The following is a 14,082-nucleotide window of genomic DNA, read 5'->3' as shown; positions in this document are numbered from 1 at the left end:
AGGCTGCTTCCGTGGAGTGCTAGAACCTTTCAGACAGGAGGTAAGTCATAGAATCATTAAGGTTGGAAAAGACCCCTAAGATCATCGAGTCCCAGCTTTAATCCAGCACCGTCCAGCCCAACACTAAACCATGGCCCCAGGTGTCATGTCCACATGCTTTCTGAACACCTCCAGCGATGGTGATTTCACTAGTTCCCGGGGCAGCCTGTTTCTATGCCTGACAACCCTTCCAGTGCAAAAATGTTTTATAATAGCCAATCTAAACCTCTGCTGGCAAAGTCATATAAAGATAAAAGGAAGAGAACAAAACCAGAAGAAATTACAGACTTCTTACAAGGCCAATCTAAGGAGGGAGACAATTCCAAGCAAAACACATTGACACAGGTTTATACATTAGACATGGGGAACTTAACTGCAATGTAACCCTGCCTTCCTAAAGACAACATACCCTGTACAACTAGCACAGGTAACAGCAGTTCCCAGAGATCTACTGCATCTTACTGCAGCACATACAGCCACAAATACCTTGAGAGCAGCTTTTCGAAGCAGACGAATAGGCGTGTTCGGCACAGAACGAGGGAGCAGTCCACATGTGTGTCACCACTTCCTCTGATTTAATAGGGATTTCCTCATCACAAAACAAATTGGGCTCCAAGCTGCTAGAAGATTTTACACTGGCATTGTCCTGAAAAAGACACAGAGAAAACATGTAACATCTCTATCCAGAAAATACCTACTTCCAAGTAAATTCTGCTATGACTGAGCAGTCTGCTGTTCCCAAAACCCTACTCTGAAGCAGCCCATGAGACACACCAAGACCATGTGCAAAAGGTACAAATTACATCCCTACTTAAGCAGTGCATGAATACAGGACCTATGGAGATCAGTCAGCAGATTTACAGTTAGTGCATGACAAACACTTGACAAGCTTCCTTGCTCACCATTCCCTCCAGTATAGTCTTCAGAAGTGAACAGAATGAAAAGAGGCTTAATCTTAGCCTACATAATTTATTATTTTGCTTGCAAAATTTGAGGAAGACCATAGAGACTGGCATCTTGAGTAAAGCAGGGGTACGCTGATTAAATAACAGTAATTATAGAAAGAAACGATTAAAGACCTTCCAGGTGAGGAAAAAACAGTGTTCCAGCACAGCAATAAATAGCAACAGAATGGCAATCAAATGTTGCCCTGGGATTGGGACTTCTGTGGCAGTCTTGAATGGTTCTAAGACAGGATCAAACACTGAAAGACTGTAGTACCTAAGCTTGCTGAGAATGTGTCCATGAAGAGAGGAACAATGGTGTTGGCCTGTGCTCAGCTCAGTGTGCTGTGTAAGCCTGACTGTTTACATCTGCCACACTCTGGAATGGGACATATGCCTTCAAGGTGCAGGTGGATCCATGAAGAGAAGTGAGACCAGGAATCTCCTTGCAGTGGGAGAAGCTTTGTTTGACTTTGCATTATAGCAGGCAGAGAAACCAGTGAAGCACAAACCCACTTGAGTAGATTCCTGATGCTCCCCAGTACTAATTCCCTCCTTCTTACTCAGCCCTTGGAGGCAAAATTAGTTAGGGTAATCTCCTCAACCAGCTGCCTGTTCTCACAGCACTTTCCAGAACTCAGCTACTCCATCACGTGTGATGAGACAGGCGAACAGGTTTAACATACCTGGCATGCCACGTACAACTGAAACCTTTCAGAAAGCAGTAAGAACCAAGAAGCTGGCTTAAAACAAGAGAAAGGCTACGGAGCAGTTACTGACAATATCTACCTGAGGATTAGTTCTGTGGGCCCCAAAATGGCCAATTCAGGAAATTGTACCACCCAGACACTGTCATTTCATGACATAAAAAGGGAGTTTAAGAATGATAATCTCTCTCTGGCTTTCAGTTACATGTTTCAAAGGAAGTGAAGTGCACAAGAATGATTCCAGTACAGAACTACACATGGGAAATTCAGATTTAAATTGCCCTGGTGAAAAGGTTGAATACATATACTGAGAAAGAGTTTCTCCCTGCACAGTAAAGTTTATATCTCCTACAGTATCTTCTTATGGGTATCTTATTATATTACACTAAAAGCTCAGGGCTAATAGGTAAAATAACTTTTTTTAAAAAAAGTCACAGTTTGGTGGCTACACAGGTGCAAAGAAATGAGAAAAAATATGAGGAAAAAAAATGAAAACCACTATAGCTGAAGAAAATTAACAGTAAAAATCAACCAGCGAATTAGCCTGGTTGGAACAAATCTTACAAACAACTCTAGCTAGTGCACTCATAATGAAGCACTTACTGCCAAGAATCATGTTTTAATCAGAAGACACACAGTATGATCAAACAGGCCTTTTCACATCTACTGTAACAACTGTGCACTTGGGACACCAGAGACTGTGGTTTTCAAAATACAGCCTACAGACCCGTAGGGATTCAAAGATTACTCCTACAGGGTCCACAAGAAGTTGAGAGGAAATTCATACATCAGGAACCACAATCTATTTTTTTAACACACTGGAAAGCACATGCACCAAACTGAAAACGCTCAACCCTTACAAGCCAATAGTGTAAAAATAACTAAATTCTGAGCAACTTTGCTATTACTTTTGAGCTTTCCTTCTCCTAGTTTAGACTTGAAGAATTTGGTTGCCTGAAAATTTGTCTTCTGTTCCAATCATGTAAGTTGACCTCACCAAAGGCATTTCAAAGGCATCAGCTTTGCTTCTACAGGTTTTTACTTTTAGGTTTCTACAACTAGATAGAGTGATGGACATTCAAATCAAAAGGGCTAAGTAAAAGACTTTTAAACGCTGACAACAGAATCATTAAACAAATGAAATTAGGCTCCTGCAAAGCCCTCAGATGGTGACAAACATATACCATCTTTCTTGATGTATGCTTTATCACAGCCACCGAAAACGCCACAACCTTCAGAAATGCCTTATTATGACTCCTGATGCCAAGAACAGACTGGAAATTATTTTTATTACATATATAACTCATTTAATTAAATGCTGAAACACCCAACTGCAATGTACTTTTGCTGGCATTTCACATGGCACTGTGAGATAAATCTGAGTATTTGCATAAAGCTGCTGAGAAACAAAATACTAAAACCAGGAGATTGCGGCAAATCATACCTGGAGAACGTGCTGTCCCTTTAGCAGCTAGAGCATCTGCCTCAGAAGGATGTACAGACCACACTGTCTCTTAAGACAGCATCTTTTAAGGGAGAGATGACACTATCGCTACGAAGAAAACACTATTCAAGAAGAAACAGTGGCATTGCTTTTGTCTCTACCTGTATCAAAAGGAAACTTCAACATATTGCAATCACCTGGTCATCTCTAAAATTGCCTTCTCATCAAAGTTCTTTTCTAATTACAATGCTTTAAAAATTTCACTGCAGTGAAAACCTCTGAACTGGATTCAGACACTAATTTCCCAACACACTCCAGACATCTAGTCTGAAATATTTCCGCACATCCGAAACAGAACACACATACCTCCTTTATATGAGGGTTGGATGAAGACAAAGGTACCAAAACATGAAAGAAGTTCTGGCATCAGGAAACTTCTCACAGAGCATGCAGTTTCCAAAGACTAATTTTTTTGCTGCAGCAAAAACTTTTGAAGAGCACTCCATATAGACACTTATGACTCATGACACCTCTGAATGGAGCACAAAGACAACGTTCATCCTACATGGTATTATAAATACAAATCCCTTGATAAGTCTATCTTTTTCCTTAGCACTAAAAAAAAAAAAAAATCACCTTTTGAAATGCAGAAGTCTATCTTTTTCCTTAGCACTAAAAAAAAAAAAATCACCTTTGTGAAATGCATACAGGGCATTTGAAAATTTTGAACAAAAACATTACAAAACTTCCCAGTAGTTCAGAACTGAGACATTCAGAAAAAAACCAAGTACGACCTCTTCTGCAACAGGAGCCAGGACAGAATATACATAGATAGCTTAACATACCAAAAATATTCTGACTTTTCCTTAGCACTAAAAAAAAAAAAATCACCTTTGTGAAATGCATACAGGGCATTTGAAAATTTTGAACAAAAACATTACAAAACTTCCCAGTAGTTCAGAACTGAGACATTCAGAAAAAAACCAAGTACGACCTCTTCTGCAACAGGAGCCAGGACAGAATATACATAGATAGCTTAACATACCAAAAATATTCTGACATACTTTAATGAAAAACAGGTGTTCTGGATTAATTCCATGCAGACAAACCACAGTGGATTACTGACCTTTATGTCATAGCCATATGTCTCTCTGATGTCTTCATCAGAGTCTGTCTCTTCATCATCATAATCTAGAGTCTGCCGTGGGGATGAGGACACACTCTCTATCACTCTGTTAAAGGCTGATTGCTGAAAACTAGTCAGGTGTCCCTAAAAGAAAAATGGAATATGAGAATGAAACAAAATTCCCAGGAAAATCTGTACAAAAGCTAGAGTTCCTGAGAAAGAAAACAGTGGTTCTTCTAGCAAGAGGATAACTGCCTGGACAGTTGCAGAAAAGCCTAGTTGCAGCAAGATGTGAAGAAAGATAGGGAAATATCCATGGAAAAGGTTCCATTACATTTTGAGTCCATGTTTTTGAATAGCAGTGACTAGCAAGATCCAGACACTGCTGTTCAGCGCTACCAAATCACAGCTTGTGTTTGTACAAACTTCTTCACCACAGAATCACCTGATCTCAGCTGTGGAAGTACCAGTGTTTGCCTACAGCCCCGGCTGGAATTTATTAACAAGATACTAAATGTTTAAGCATGACAATCAAGAGAAATTATAAATACTGAGACCTTGGATTCTGTCAAGGGGGAAGCAGAATTTAGAGACCAAAGTAGCGACTGCTTTATGCATTTTGAGGCCTATTCCCAGCTGCTGCAACTGACCTGATGCTTCTCACGAGCACCTTCAGCAGTTGCTACTGACAGTGAGTACAGAGCAACAGACTTGTTCCTGGAGCAGCACATAACTGACAGAACCCAGCCAGAGCCTGTACCAAACTACGTAGTTTCAACATGTCTAAGCCTCAGCTTTGAACTGCCCTCCCTCTCTCACCCACGTGTCTCCACTTGGGCACAGTGAATTAGGACAAGCACAGCAAAGAGCAAGATATCCACATGGCTACCTGCAGGTCAGGGTTTGCTGCTGCTTTCTGCAGCTCTGCACTGATAATCTTCTCTGTTTTCTCCCGGGCTGCCTGCTCCACCATCCGCTGGCTGAGCACAGAGAGCTTAGCCAAGGCAGAGGACAACTCTTCGGTGGCCAGAGCCTGCCGCGCTCGGTCCTGCCAGCTCATGGCCCGTTCTGTCAGGCACTGCAGTGCCTCCCCCTCCGGCAGCCGCACCGGAAGCTTCTGCAGGGACACCAGGAGGGACAGGATGGTCTCCAGCCGTGGCCTTCGGGAACGCATGCAAAGTGGGCACAGGAACTTCACTTCTTTGGCCTGCCAGCTAGAGCCCTTCTTCTGAGAACTGGTTTTAGGGAGGGGCACACAGCTGCTGTGAAACCAGTCTTTGCACAGCTCACACTGTAGCATGAATCCACTCGCTGTTTTGCGGCAGATACAGAACTTGACCTCTTCGATTCGATCCACCATAGTCATCTTGGCCAGGTTAGCTGCCCTGAGAGCATGCATGGCTTCAATCTCCTTCTGCTCCCGCTCCTTGAATACAGCCACCTACACAGCAAGGCCAAAAAACAAGTCGTTACCTACGCAGCTCAGAGAGATTTCATTTTATTAGCAACAAAGGAAAAGGAACAAAAAAACAAGCCCAAACATATCAAGAGATCTTCCTAGTTAAACTAGCCCAAAATTTAGGAATTGTATGATCTAATCAAAACTTCAGCTAAGATACCTCTTCCTCAATTACTCGTTACTCCCTTGAGTCCTTCTGACAGAGATGCTATGTAAACTTTAAATAACATTCTCCATATCTGCAGAGTTTCTGAAGTTCCGAATTAAACCTCCCATAAGGCCACCAGAAAAACAGGTTTTGACACCAGGGAGGAAGTCAGAATCCCTTCCATCCATCTGTCTACCGAGACAATGCAGCTGAGCGTTGTTTCAGTGTTGGCTCAGCACCAGAAGCTGGATGACTACACATCTCCTGAAGCAACTTACATTTCCTCAGTGTTTCCATTCAAGTAACTACATCAAAGCACACCAAGGTAAAATAGACTGTGTATAAGCCATGTTAATGAGCCTGCATACATTTCCTTTGTTCCCAGAGAAAGGGCAGCCAGGCAGCAAATTCTTCTCATAAACTGCCTCAACAGCTTCCCAAAAAGAAGGAATCAAATATAGCATTCCTTCCAGCCCAGTGTCTATGACCAAGCATTTACAGGCTGTGCTGAAAACTGACCTGATCGAGTATGTCTTGGTACTGGTTAAGGCAGAGCTGCACTTCATTGCACATTACTTTGATGTGACTTCAATAAATGTTAACATGAGACGAGCAGACAGGTATCAACCCAAAAGCATTTATGCCTCACACATAGCCCAACTCATATTAAATACCAGCACTTACACTTGAACTGTGCTTCCCTCTACTGACACTGCAATTAAAGCTGAACTCTATTCATGTGTCAAGCATCACATTATATCTGTTTCAGTGAGATTTATTTATCAGTTCTTCTTTAAAATTTCTACACAAGAGATAACTTAAGCCCACATATCAAGACACTCTTCATTGCTTCTTACCACAGCTGCAGTGTCCCTGGCCTCCTCCAGCCCATCCTCCAGTTCACTTAGGGACTCCAAGTCAAGATCCTTCTCTTTTTCCTTCTCCATCAATTCCTTCGCCCTCTTCCGCCTATTCTTACTGCTCCCATAAACACCAATATCAGTCCGAGGGCTCAGGACCTACAACCACCAAGAAAACTTATACTGTCAGAGGCAAGTGTGCCAAGAACAGAAAAAAAAGTTCTACCTATAAGAGTGTGATCTCAGGGACATATATGAGAACACCTAATAAAGGAATTACAACAGTGTCACCTGAGAGCAAGAAATACTCAGCCATCTAACACCTTTGATACCTGTCAATTAAGGGTAGGAAGAAGAGAATAAACAGAGAAGGATAAAAGTATTTGATACTTCTGGAATTTGAATGTAATTGGCACCACCGTGACGTGACAGGTCAAAGTGAAAGCTGCTGTGTTTCCATGACTCAGTTACAAGCCCCGTCAGATGAAGCTATCCCACAGGTCGCTAACGAAACACTGGATGCAGTTAGGGATCAGCAGCTCAACAGTCACTTCTAGGGCCTTTATCAATCACTACTCAAAGACTTGCCATAACTTCGTATTTACATCAGCAAGTTGGTGGCTGAAACAAAACTCAAACTAGGCCCTAAGCCTTTTAATATCAAATATGAGAGGCTGCAAAGCACTTCTAAGGACAAGAATAAAATTTTAAGTAATCTTGACTAGCTGGAATAGATAATGAAATGTAAAATCCAGCAAAGTAAATTCAATATAGGGAAGTTCAAGTTGATAGGTCTAGGAAAACGCAAAACCAGAATATATTAAATAACTACTTAGGGAGAAGAACACAGAAAAGAAATTGGATCTAGAGCATCACAAAAGAAAGCAGCGTGTTGTTGCAAGAGGGGCAGATCCCACTGGGAAACATTAAACATCAGAATCCCCTTAGAGATGTGATTACTGCACTTCACATATCACTAGGGAAGCCACAGAGAAGATGCTGTCTGGTTTAGGACATCTCACCAAAAGGGAAGACAAACTGCAGAGAATTAACAATATGAGAATGACAAATACAGCCTATTAGACAGCATTGAACAAATGGGAGTTGTTTTCCCTAGAAAAGGGAAGCCTGTCAAGTAGATATGATAAATCTTCAAACACATGAGCAATTTTTATTAAAACAAAGACAGTGACTACATTCATTGAAGTGTAATACACAGTAGCTGACTCAACTTTTCTTACAGCTAAACAGCTTATAATATATCTAATCTATTTTCTTCCATTCATTGAAGTGTAATACACAGTAGCTGACTCAACTTTTCTTACAGCTAAACAGTTTATAAAATATCTAATCTATTTTCTTAGAATTTAAACAGTGAATCCAGTTAAAACATTCATCAATTAAACACATCATCAATGTCCATTTCAGGCCTACATTGCTACAGTGACACAAAAAGACAAATCCTTCGCTTTCTTTCTTTAAATGTAACAATTGAGGATGTCAATACATAAAACCAGATTAACCAAACAGACCTTTTGCCTTTTTCATTTTTCACTTGAGAACACACGAAGTTCCTTATTCTACTCTGAAAAGGAGCTGCAATCCGCTGTAACTGACCCAGCTGTTCACTCCAGACCACTGAGGGCCACCAAGATCAGGCTGATACAGAAGTTTGGGCTGCTCACCTGTAACAGGTTGTAGCTTGAGTTCTTCTTCAGGAAGGTCCTTCCCGTGCGCTCTCTCCAGGCACGTGCTGCAGCAACCTGTGACTCCAGCTGCGGCAGCGCGTCCAGGCGCACGGGGATCGGGCGGCCCTTGGCAGACAAGCTCTCCAGTTGCTCCAGGTAGGCATAGTTGCTCCCATTCTGGGGTAAAAAGATAATTGGCTAATCTTAGGAAGTAATGCCCCCTTTCCAGAGGGTTGTCTTAAATGCTGTCTGCTTAACTGCAAGTTATTACATCGAGAGTTGCACAGGGGCTGATGTGAAATCAGCTGGGATTTCAACTCAATACCTGACAAATACCGAAATTAGATCAGCAGCTGCAGTCCAGAGGTCAACACCCAGTTATGTGGGTAGATCAACAAAAGGTGAAACTACTGAACGAATTAATTCATCTCAGACAAAGTTCTGGCCAAACACCCAGTTATGTGGGTAGATCAACAGAAGGTGAAACTACTGAACGAATTAATTTATCTCAGACAAAGTTCTGGCCTCCAGTGTCATTAAATCTTACACCATTTTGGGGAGAAAACAGAAAACACATTTCCATAGCCAGATCCGAAACTGACGACCTGTGAGCAGAACACCTTCTGCTGAAGTTAAATATTTCCAGTGCCAGTATGCCAAATAGTTTCAATACCAAATACCATACCATCATCAATCTGCCAGCTTTTATATTCCCCCTGAAATGCATAAAAGAAAGGGAAATAGAAACTGCGTAGTCAGTGGGGACACAGGAGCACAAAAAGAAAAAGAAATTCAAGCCCATAAGCACATTTAACAGCTACAGCAAGGCTTCCCTTCAGGTCACCTTTGTGGGTAGAGGTGCTAGGAATAAAGGACATATCTAAATAAAAGGATGCAAGCAGAAGATTCCAGTCCCTGCTGTAACCCCTACCTGAATGGCCTCCACTTTGGCTGTCCAGTCTCTAGCCCGCTGCAGGGCTTCTTTCAGTGCCAGCACATTGGGCAGGTAAGCAGGGATGTTCTTTGCTTCATTCACGATGCCCTCCAGAGCCATCATGCTTTGTCGTGGTCTAGAGCAAGAAAAACCCAATTCCAGCCTTCTCTCAAAATGCCAGTCAACTCAAGCCATAAATCTGACAGGCTGGCGATGCAATTTCCTCACTACACTACAGTGCAGGATACCATGGCTCTGTGCTCGGAAGGCACTCTTGGCTACCAAAGAGCAGGAGGTGAGAAAGCTGATGGACTTCGCACAGTCAAAAGGGCACAGCATCACATCTCCTTAACACCAAGAAAGGTGTCTTGTGCAGCATACTCAGTGCTCTTTGTTGAGGGGGATGAATTGCAAAGACAGTGGAAACACTCACAGCCTACTGGCACTGTGCAACGTGATAGGGAATCGACACTTCTGCAATTCATCAACCTCAAATCCAACACTTGAACGACCTAACTGCTATGAGGTCAAAACAAAACAAAACAAACTAAGGCACTACAGCTTTAAAGACCTGACTTCTCAACACGCTCCTCAAAAGGGGATGAGAAACACAGAAGTGTGTGACCTCTAAGAACAGCTTGTAAAGGAACACTCACCTGGCCTGCAGGCAGACCTTGGCCTTCTCCTCCCACCTCTCAGAGACTGTAAGCAGCTCCTGCAGCTCAGCCATGGCTTTCTCTACAGCATGGTGTGGTGCCAAGCCCACACCCGAGTCAATCAGCTTCTTCATCACATCTAGGGTGACTCTCTGGGGATCCAAGAGGGTGGACCTCACCTCATCCAGCCACCGTGCCTGCTGCAGCTCTTGCTTCAGCCTTGGCAGTTCAGGAAGTTCTACATAAAGGCCAGAGCCCATGTCTATCAACTCCTGCAGCTTGGAAGAGTCCGGGATCTCATCCATCATAGCTTCTTGAGCACGCTCATGAAATTCTTCCACATCATCAAGCAGATTCTGAAGTAACACGCAATACAAATCAATTAGGAAAAACTGCCTATAGGACCAAAAGGGAAGTCTGATTGAGGGATCAGTCAACTGTGGATTTCTATGCAGTTATCACATTATCAGCCAGAGCTTCTACACATGATGCCAGCTAGCTGCCACAAGCCATCAGGTCTGATGCATATTAACAGACCATCTAAACTTATTGGATGGCCTAGTATTTCATACCCTAGGCATATTAGTTGCAACAAACTTTTTGCACCTACAATAGTATAACTGCAAATGACTACAGCTCCCAATAAAACAGAGTATTTTGCCCTGTCTAGTCAACAATTTTAAAACAGTGGGGAGAAAGGGAACTTCTGCAAACACATCATCCTTTCAATCCAGTGTCAGGAGCATTGCAGTAGTGATGGCAATACACAGCAGAACAAAAGATGCTGAAGAGAAGTAACAAGCCAGAACTGTATGAGAACATGAATACCAGAAGTTGATGAAAATAACGATGGTAAAGTTTGGAATTACGATTTTCTACAGCAGGCCAAACACTTAAACACATGAGGAGTTTCTTGCACAGAGGAAAGCAGTGAAAATGTAAACCCCTCTTATTAAAGGAGACAATTTCACAGAAATCCAACTGCACTGCTGCAGTTGTCCTCATCCTCGTGTTTTGGCACTGCAATGATAAAAAAAATAATCGAAGACAGCACACAGACAGGAAAGAATCTCTGCATGAGATTCATCCAAGGCCATTCAGCCAGTATACCCCACTGATTCACCCCCAGTCTCCTACAGACAGACAGACATTTCTGACAGAAAGCCAATGGCACAATGAGGAGCAAAACCTGCGTTCCGTAACTCTTAGCCTGCTGCCCTTTTTGTCTGATGCTGCTTTTCATGACTGTCTAGAAACCAGAAGGCATTTAGAAATAAGAACAAGATGCACATTATAAAGACTTTGATATAGGGAACATACACTGAATGCTTCACAGTGATAACAGCAGATTATAAGTTTAGTAATTACAATGCCTTTTGCGTTAAAAAATACTCATCAGTCAACACAATAATTATTTTGCTTTTCATTATGACAGACATTGCACTCAAATGCCATGCTGAAAACTAATCAGTGCTTAGTCATAAGACTTTATTACAAAAGTAAGAGATTATTGTTTGTAACCAGTAAAATGATAGTATTTATTTAGTGGCTAGTGATGTTGAAGCTTCAACAACAGTCACAGGCAGAGTACTTGAACAGGTTTCCTAATGCTGGGGTGGGGAAGGAAGAAAGACTAGTTAGGAGAAAGTATTTAGACAAAAGTACAAATTAAAACTCTTAAGATTAACTGTATTGCAGCTCTGTCATCTACAAACTATGTTTTAATTAGAAGCAGGTTTTAAATACATTAGAAACAAAAAAGCCCTTTGAGAACAATCTTACAGGTCTACTAATAGGTGATAAAATTTCATTAACAACTATGAGCAAGTATCTTTGGTTTGTATGTGGAAAGAAGAGTCATAAAACCATCCTATCATATGAGGATGAGAAAACACTTTCCACTCTATTAGCTGCTGGGAAACTCATTAAAAAACATTTTTGAAGGATAAAGATTAGCATCAACAAGCCTGGCAAACCTGCATCCTGGAGTCCTATAGTTTTCTGAAGGTACTAATTTTCAGCAAAAACATGCCAATACCATAAAATCAAGAAGCAAGTGAATACAAAGTCTCTCATCAACACTGAATTACCATGGAAAGGTTAATACAGAGTTCATTAACAAAGGACATGATGAACATCAGCAATGAAGAGGCTTTCTCAAGAGAACTAACATTTTTAAACTGTATGTTTGGTTATGTAGCTGCAGCTGCACATACAGTAATGTTTAGGATTTTAGGCCCTCAAGCTAGTACTATGCAACAGTCTTAAAACCATTATCAACAGAGAAAATGCATGGTAGCAAATGGTTAACATACATCTCTAGAACCATTTCTCAAGGTGAAAAAACTTTATTAAGGATGTTTCTTGAAGGAGTTTTCTGGAAGTTGGTTAGTAGGTGAAACACTATTTAATATTTCATCATCAGTGACAGAGAAACAAATTAAGATTGCTGCTGAAAACACTTGCTGTGATGCAGACTAGCAGAATGATAAACGATCATAGCCACCAAGGGAATCAGTGTGATTGGGATTACTTATTAGCCTAGACTCATTCACAGACAGGTGCAAAGATATACATGAAGGGCAAGAAATGCAAGTCATGCATACGAATTACGAGGGCTGTAACCTGGAAAATAAGGCTGAGAAGTGTTCATGGAATAACTGACAATGTGGCACTGCTTTCCCCTTCCTCTAGGAAAGCACACCCATTTAACCCTCAGAGGTTTCCACAGAAACATATAAAGGATAGGATTTAGGAAGAAATTTCACCCCTATAGGTAGCAACAGTGATGCTGGAATTAAGAGTAACTGGTTCAGAGAGATAAAACTGGGCCACCTGAACAGGTGAGGGGGACCTCAACTTCACTTAGCTGCAGTGGGACCATCTGACAATGTCCAGTGCAACAGGCACCCTAAAACATGTACTCAGTCACTCCAAGTGCTCTGCTCCTTCGCCTAATGCGGACTACGGCGTGACACTACCACACAAGAGCACAGGAATTCTTCCAGAAGGTAATGGAGACCGGGTGGAATTAGAGCATCTCACAGGGCACTAGACATCCATGCTTAGGCTACCCATTTGAGAGCTGTTACGACCACATAAAGACACAAACACCATCACACTGCCCCTTAGAGACATGCTTGCAAATGAGCAGGAAATAGGTTACATTCCATTATGGGCAGACTGCAACATGCCCTCAGCAAAACTTCAAAGACAACAGCAATATTTCCCAGTAATGCAGGAAGGCACTGAGCTAGATGTATGTCAAGGTTTGTACTTCCTTTCTTGAGGCCACAGATATCACTGCAAAGCAGCTCTATGGAAATGAAACATCTCACTCTACTTCTGTCAGTGCAGGACTAATGCTTGGGGAAAAAAAAAAAAAGCTTTTCATCCTTTACACCAGGCAACATCAGCTGTTAAAAAAAACCCCCTCAACTACCACAAAACCAGAAAAAAGAAAAAAGCACATTATCTGAGGAGCACAGACAAACTTACCTTCACTTGTCGGGCCTGGCTGATAACACATGGTAAGCTAAACAACTGCTGTACAAATGCTTTAAGCTCCTCCATAGTCAGCTTGGTCCGTGTCCTTCCGCTGTCTTGGCTCACTCTGCTGTACCAATGGACATCATGAAACAGTATTAAGTGAGAGATAACATGACAATCCCTGGATTCACTCCCAGAGACACAATCTAAGTTACCAAAACATTTCATCACCTGAGAACTCAAAAAAAACCAAAACCAACCCCAAACTCCACAACAAAATCTTGGAAAGCAAAATTTAATGTAACTCCCCTAAACATCTCCAAAAGAACTTACCCTGCCCTCAGGGGAATGATTGTCTGGTTGTCTGTCAAATTGAGAGGCAAAAGAATATAGCCCCATAAAGCCTGTGCCAGGCAGCTCAAGAACTTGACTGCCATGACAGGCATGACAAGAAGTCTGAGATATGGCACAGCAACAAGCTCTGAAAAAGTCTGCTTCTAGCACATTGCCTCTTGTAGCCAGAGAACTGCTGAACTGGCCCTGCCCTAGACCACAGCTAGGCAGTGGGACACGTTCTGAAAAGACACT

The 14,082-nt window shown here is 41.9% G+C and overlaps 1 protein-coding gene across 1 annotated transcript in view; it reads right to left on the bottom strand.

Moving 5' to 3' along the window:
• The window catches only part of KDM5A (lysine (K)-specific demethylase 5A), a gene marked incomplete at its 5' end in the record, with an annotated part of 19,243 nt that extends 5,385 nt beyond the window's left edge, over positions 1 to 13,858 (bottom strand). Inside the window, 10 exons of the mRNA XM_009082022.1 lie at positions 1 to 26; positions 526 to 685; positions 4,261 to 4,404; positions 5,150 to 5,701; positions 6,725 to 6,886; positions 8,413 to 8,592; positions 9,347 to 9,485; positions 10,006 to 10,361; positions 13,504 to 13,621; positions 13,828 to 13,858. The exon at positions 1 to 26 is cut by the window's left edge and continues 198 nt beyond it. Of these exons, the coding sequence (XP_009080270.1) occupies positions 1 to 26; positions 526 to 685; positions 4,261 to 4,404; positions 5,150 to 5,701; positions 6,725 to 6,886; positions 8,413 to 8,592; positions 9,347 to 9,485; positions 10,006 to 10,361; positions 13,504 to 13,621; positions 13,828 to 13,858 (1,868 nt within the window). The remainder of the gene's footprint in view (positions 27 to 525; positions 686 to 4,260; positions 4,405 to 5,149; positions 5,702 to 6,724; positions 6,887 to 8,412; positions 8,593 to 9,346; positions 9,486 to 10,005; positions 10,362 to 13,503; positions 13,622 to 13,827) is intronic.
• Positions 13,859 to 14,082: the final 224 nt, after the last annotated feature.

The sequence above is a fragment of the Acanthisitta chloris genome, unplaced genomic scaffold (genome assembly GCF_000695815.1).
Source record: "Acanthisitta chloris isolate BGI_N310 unplaced genomic scaffold, ASM69581v1 scaffold13799, whole genome shotgun sequence".
Taxonomy (NCBI): domain Eukaryota; kingdom Metazoa; phylum Chordata; class Aves; order Passeriformes; family Acanthisittidae; genus Acanthisitta; species Acanthisitta chloris.
This window is presented reverse-complemented; position numbering and strand designations above follow the sequence as displayed.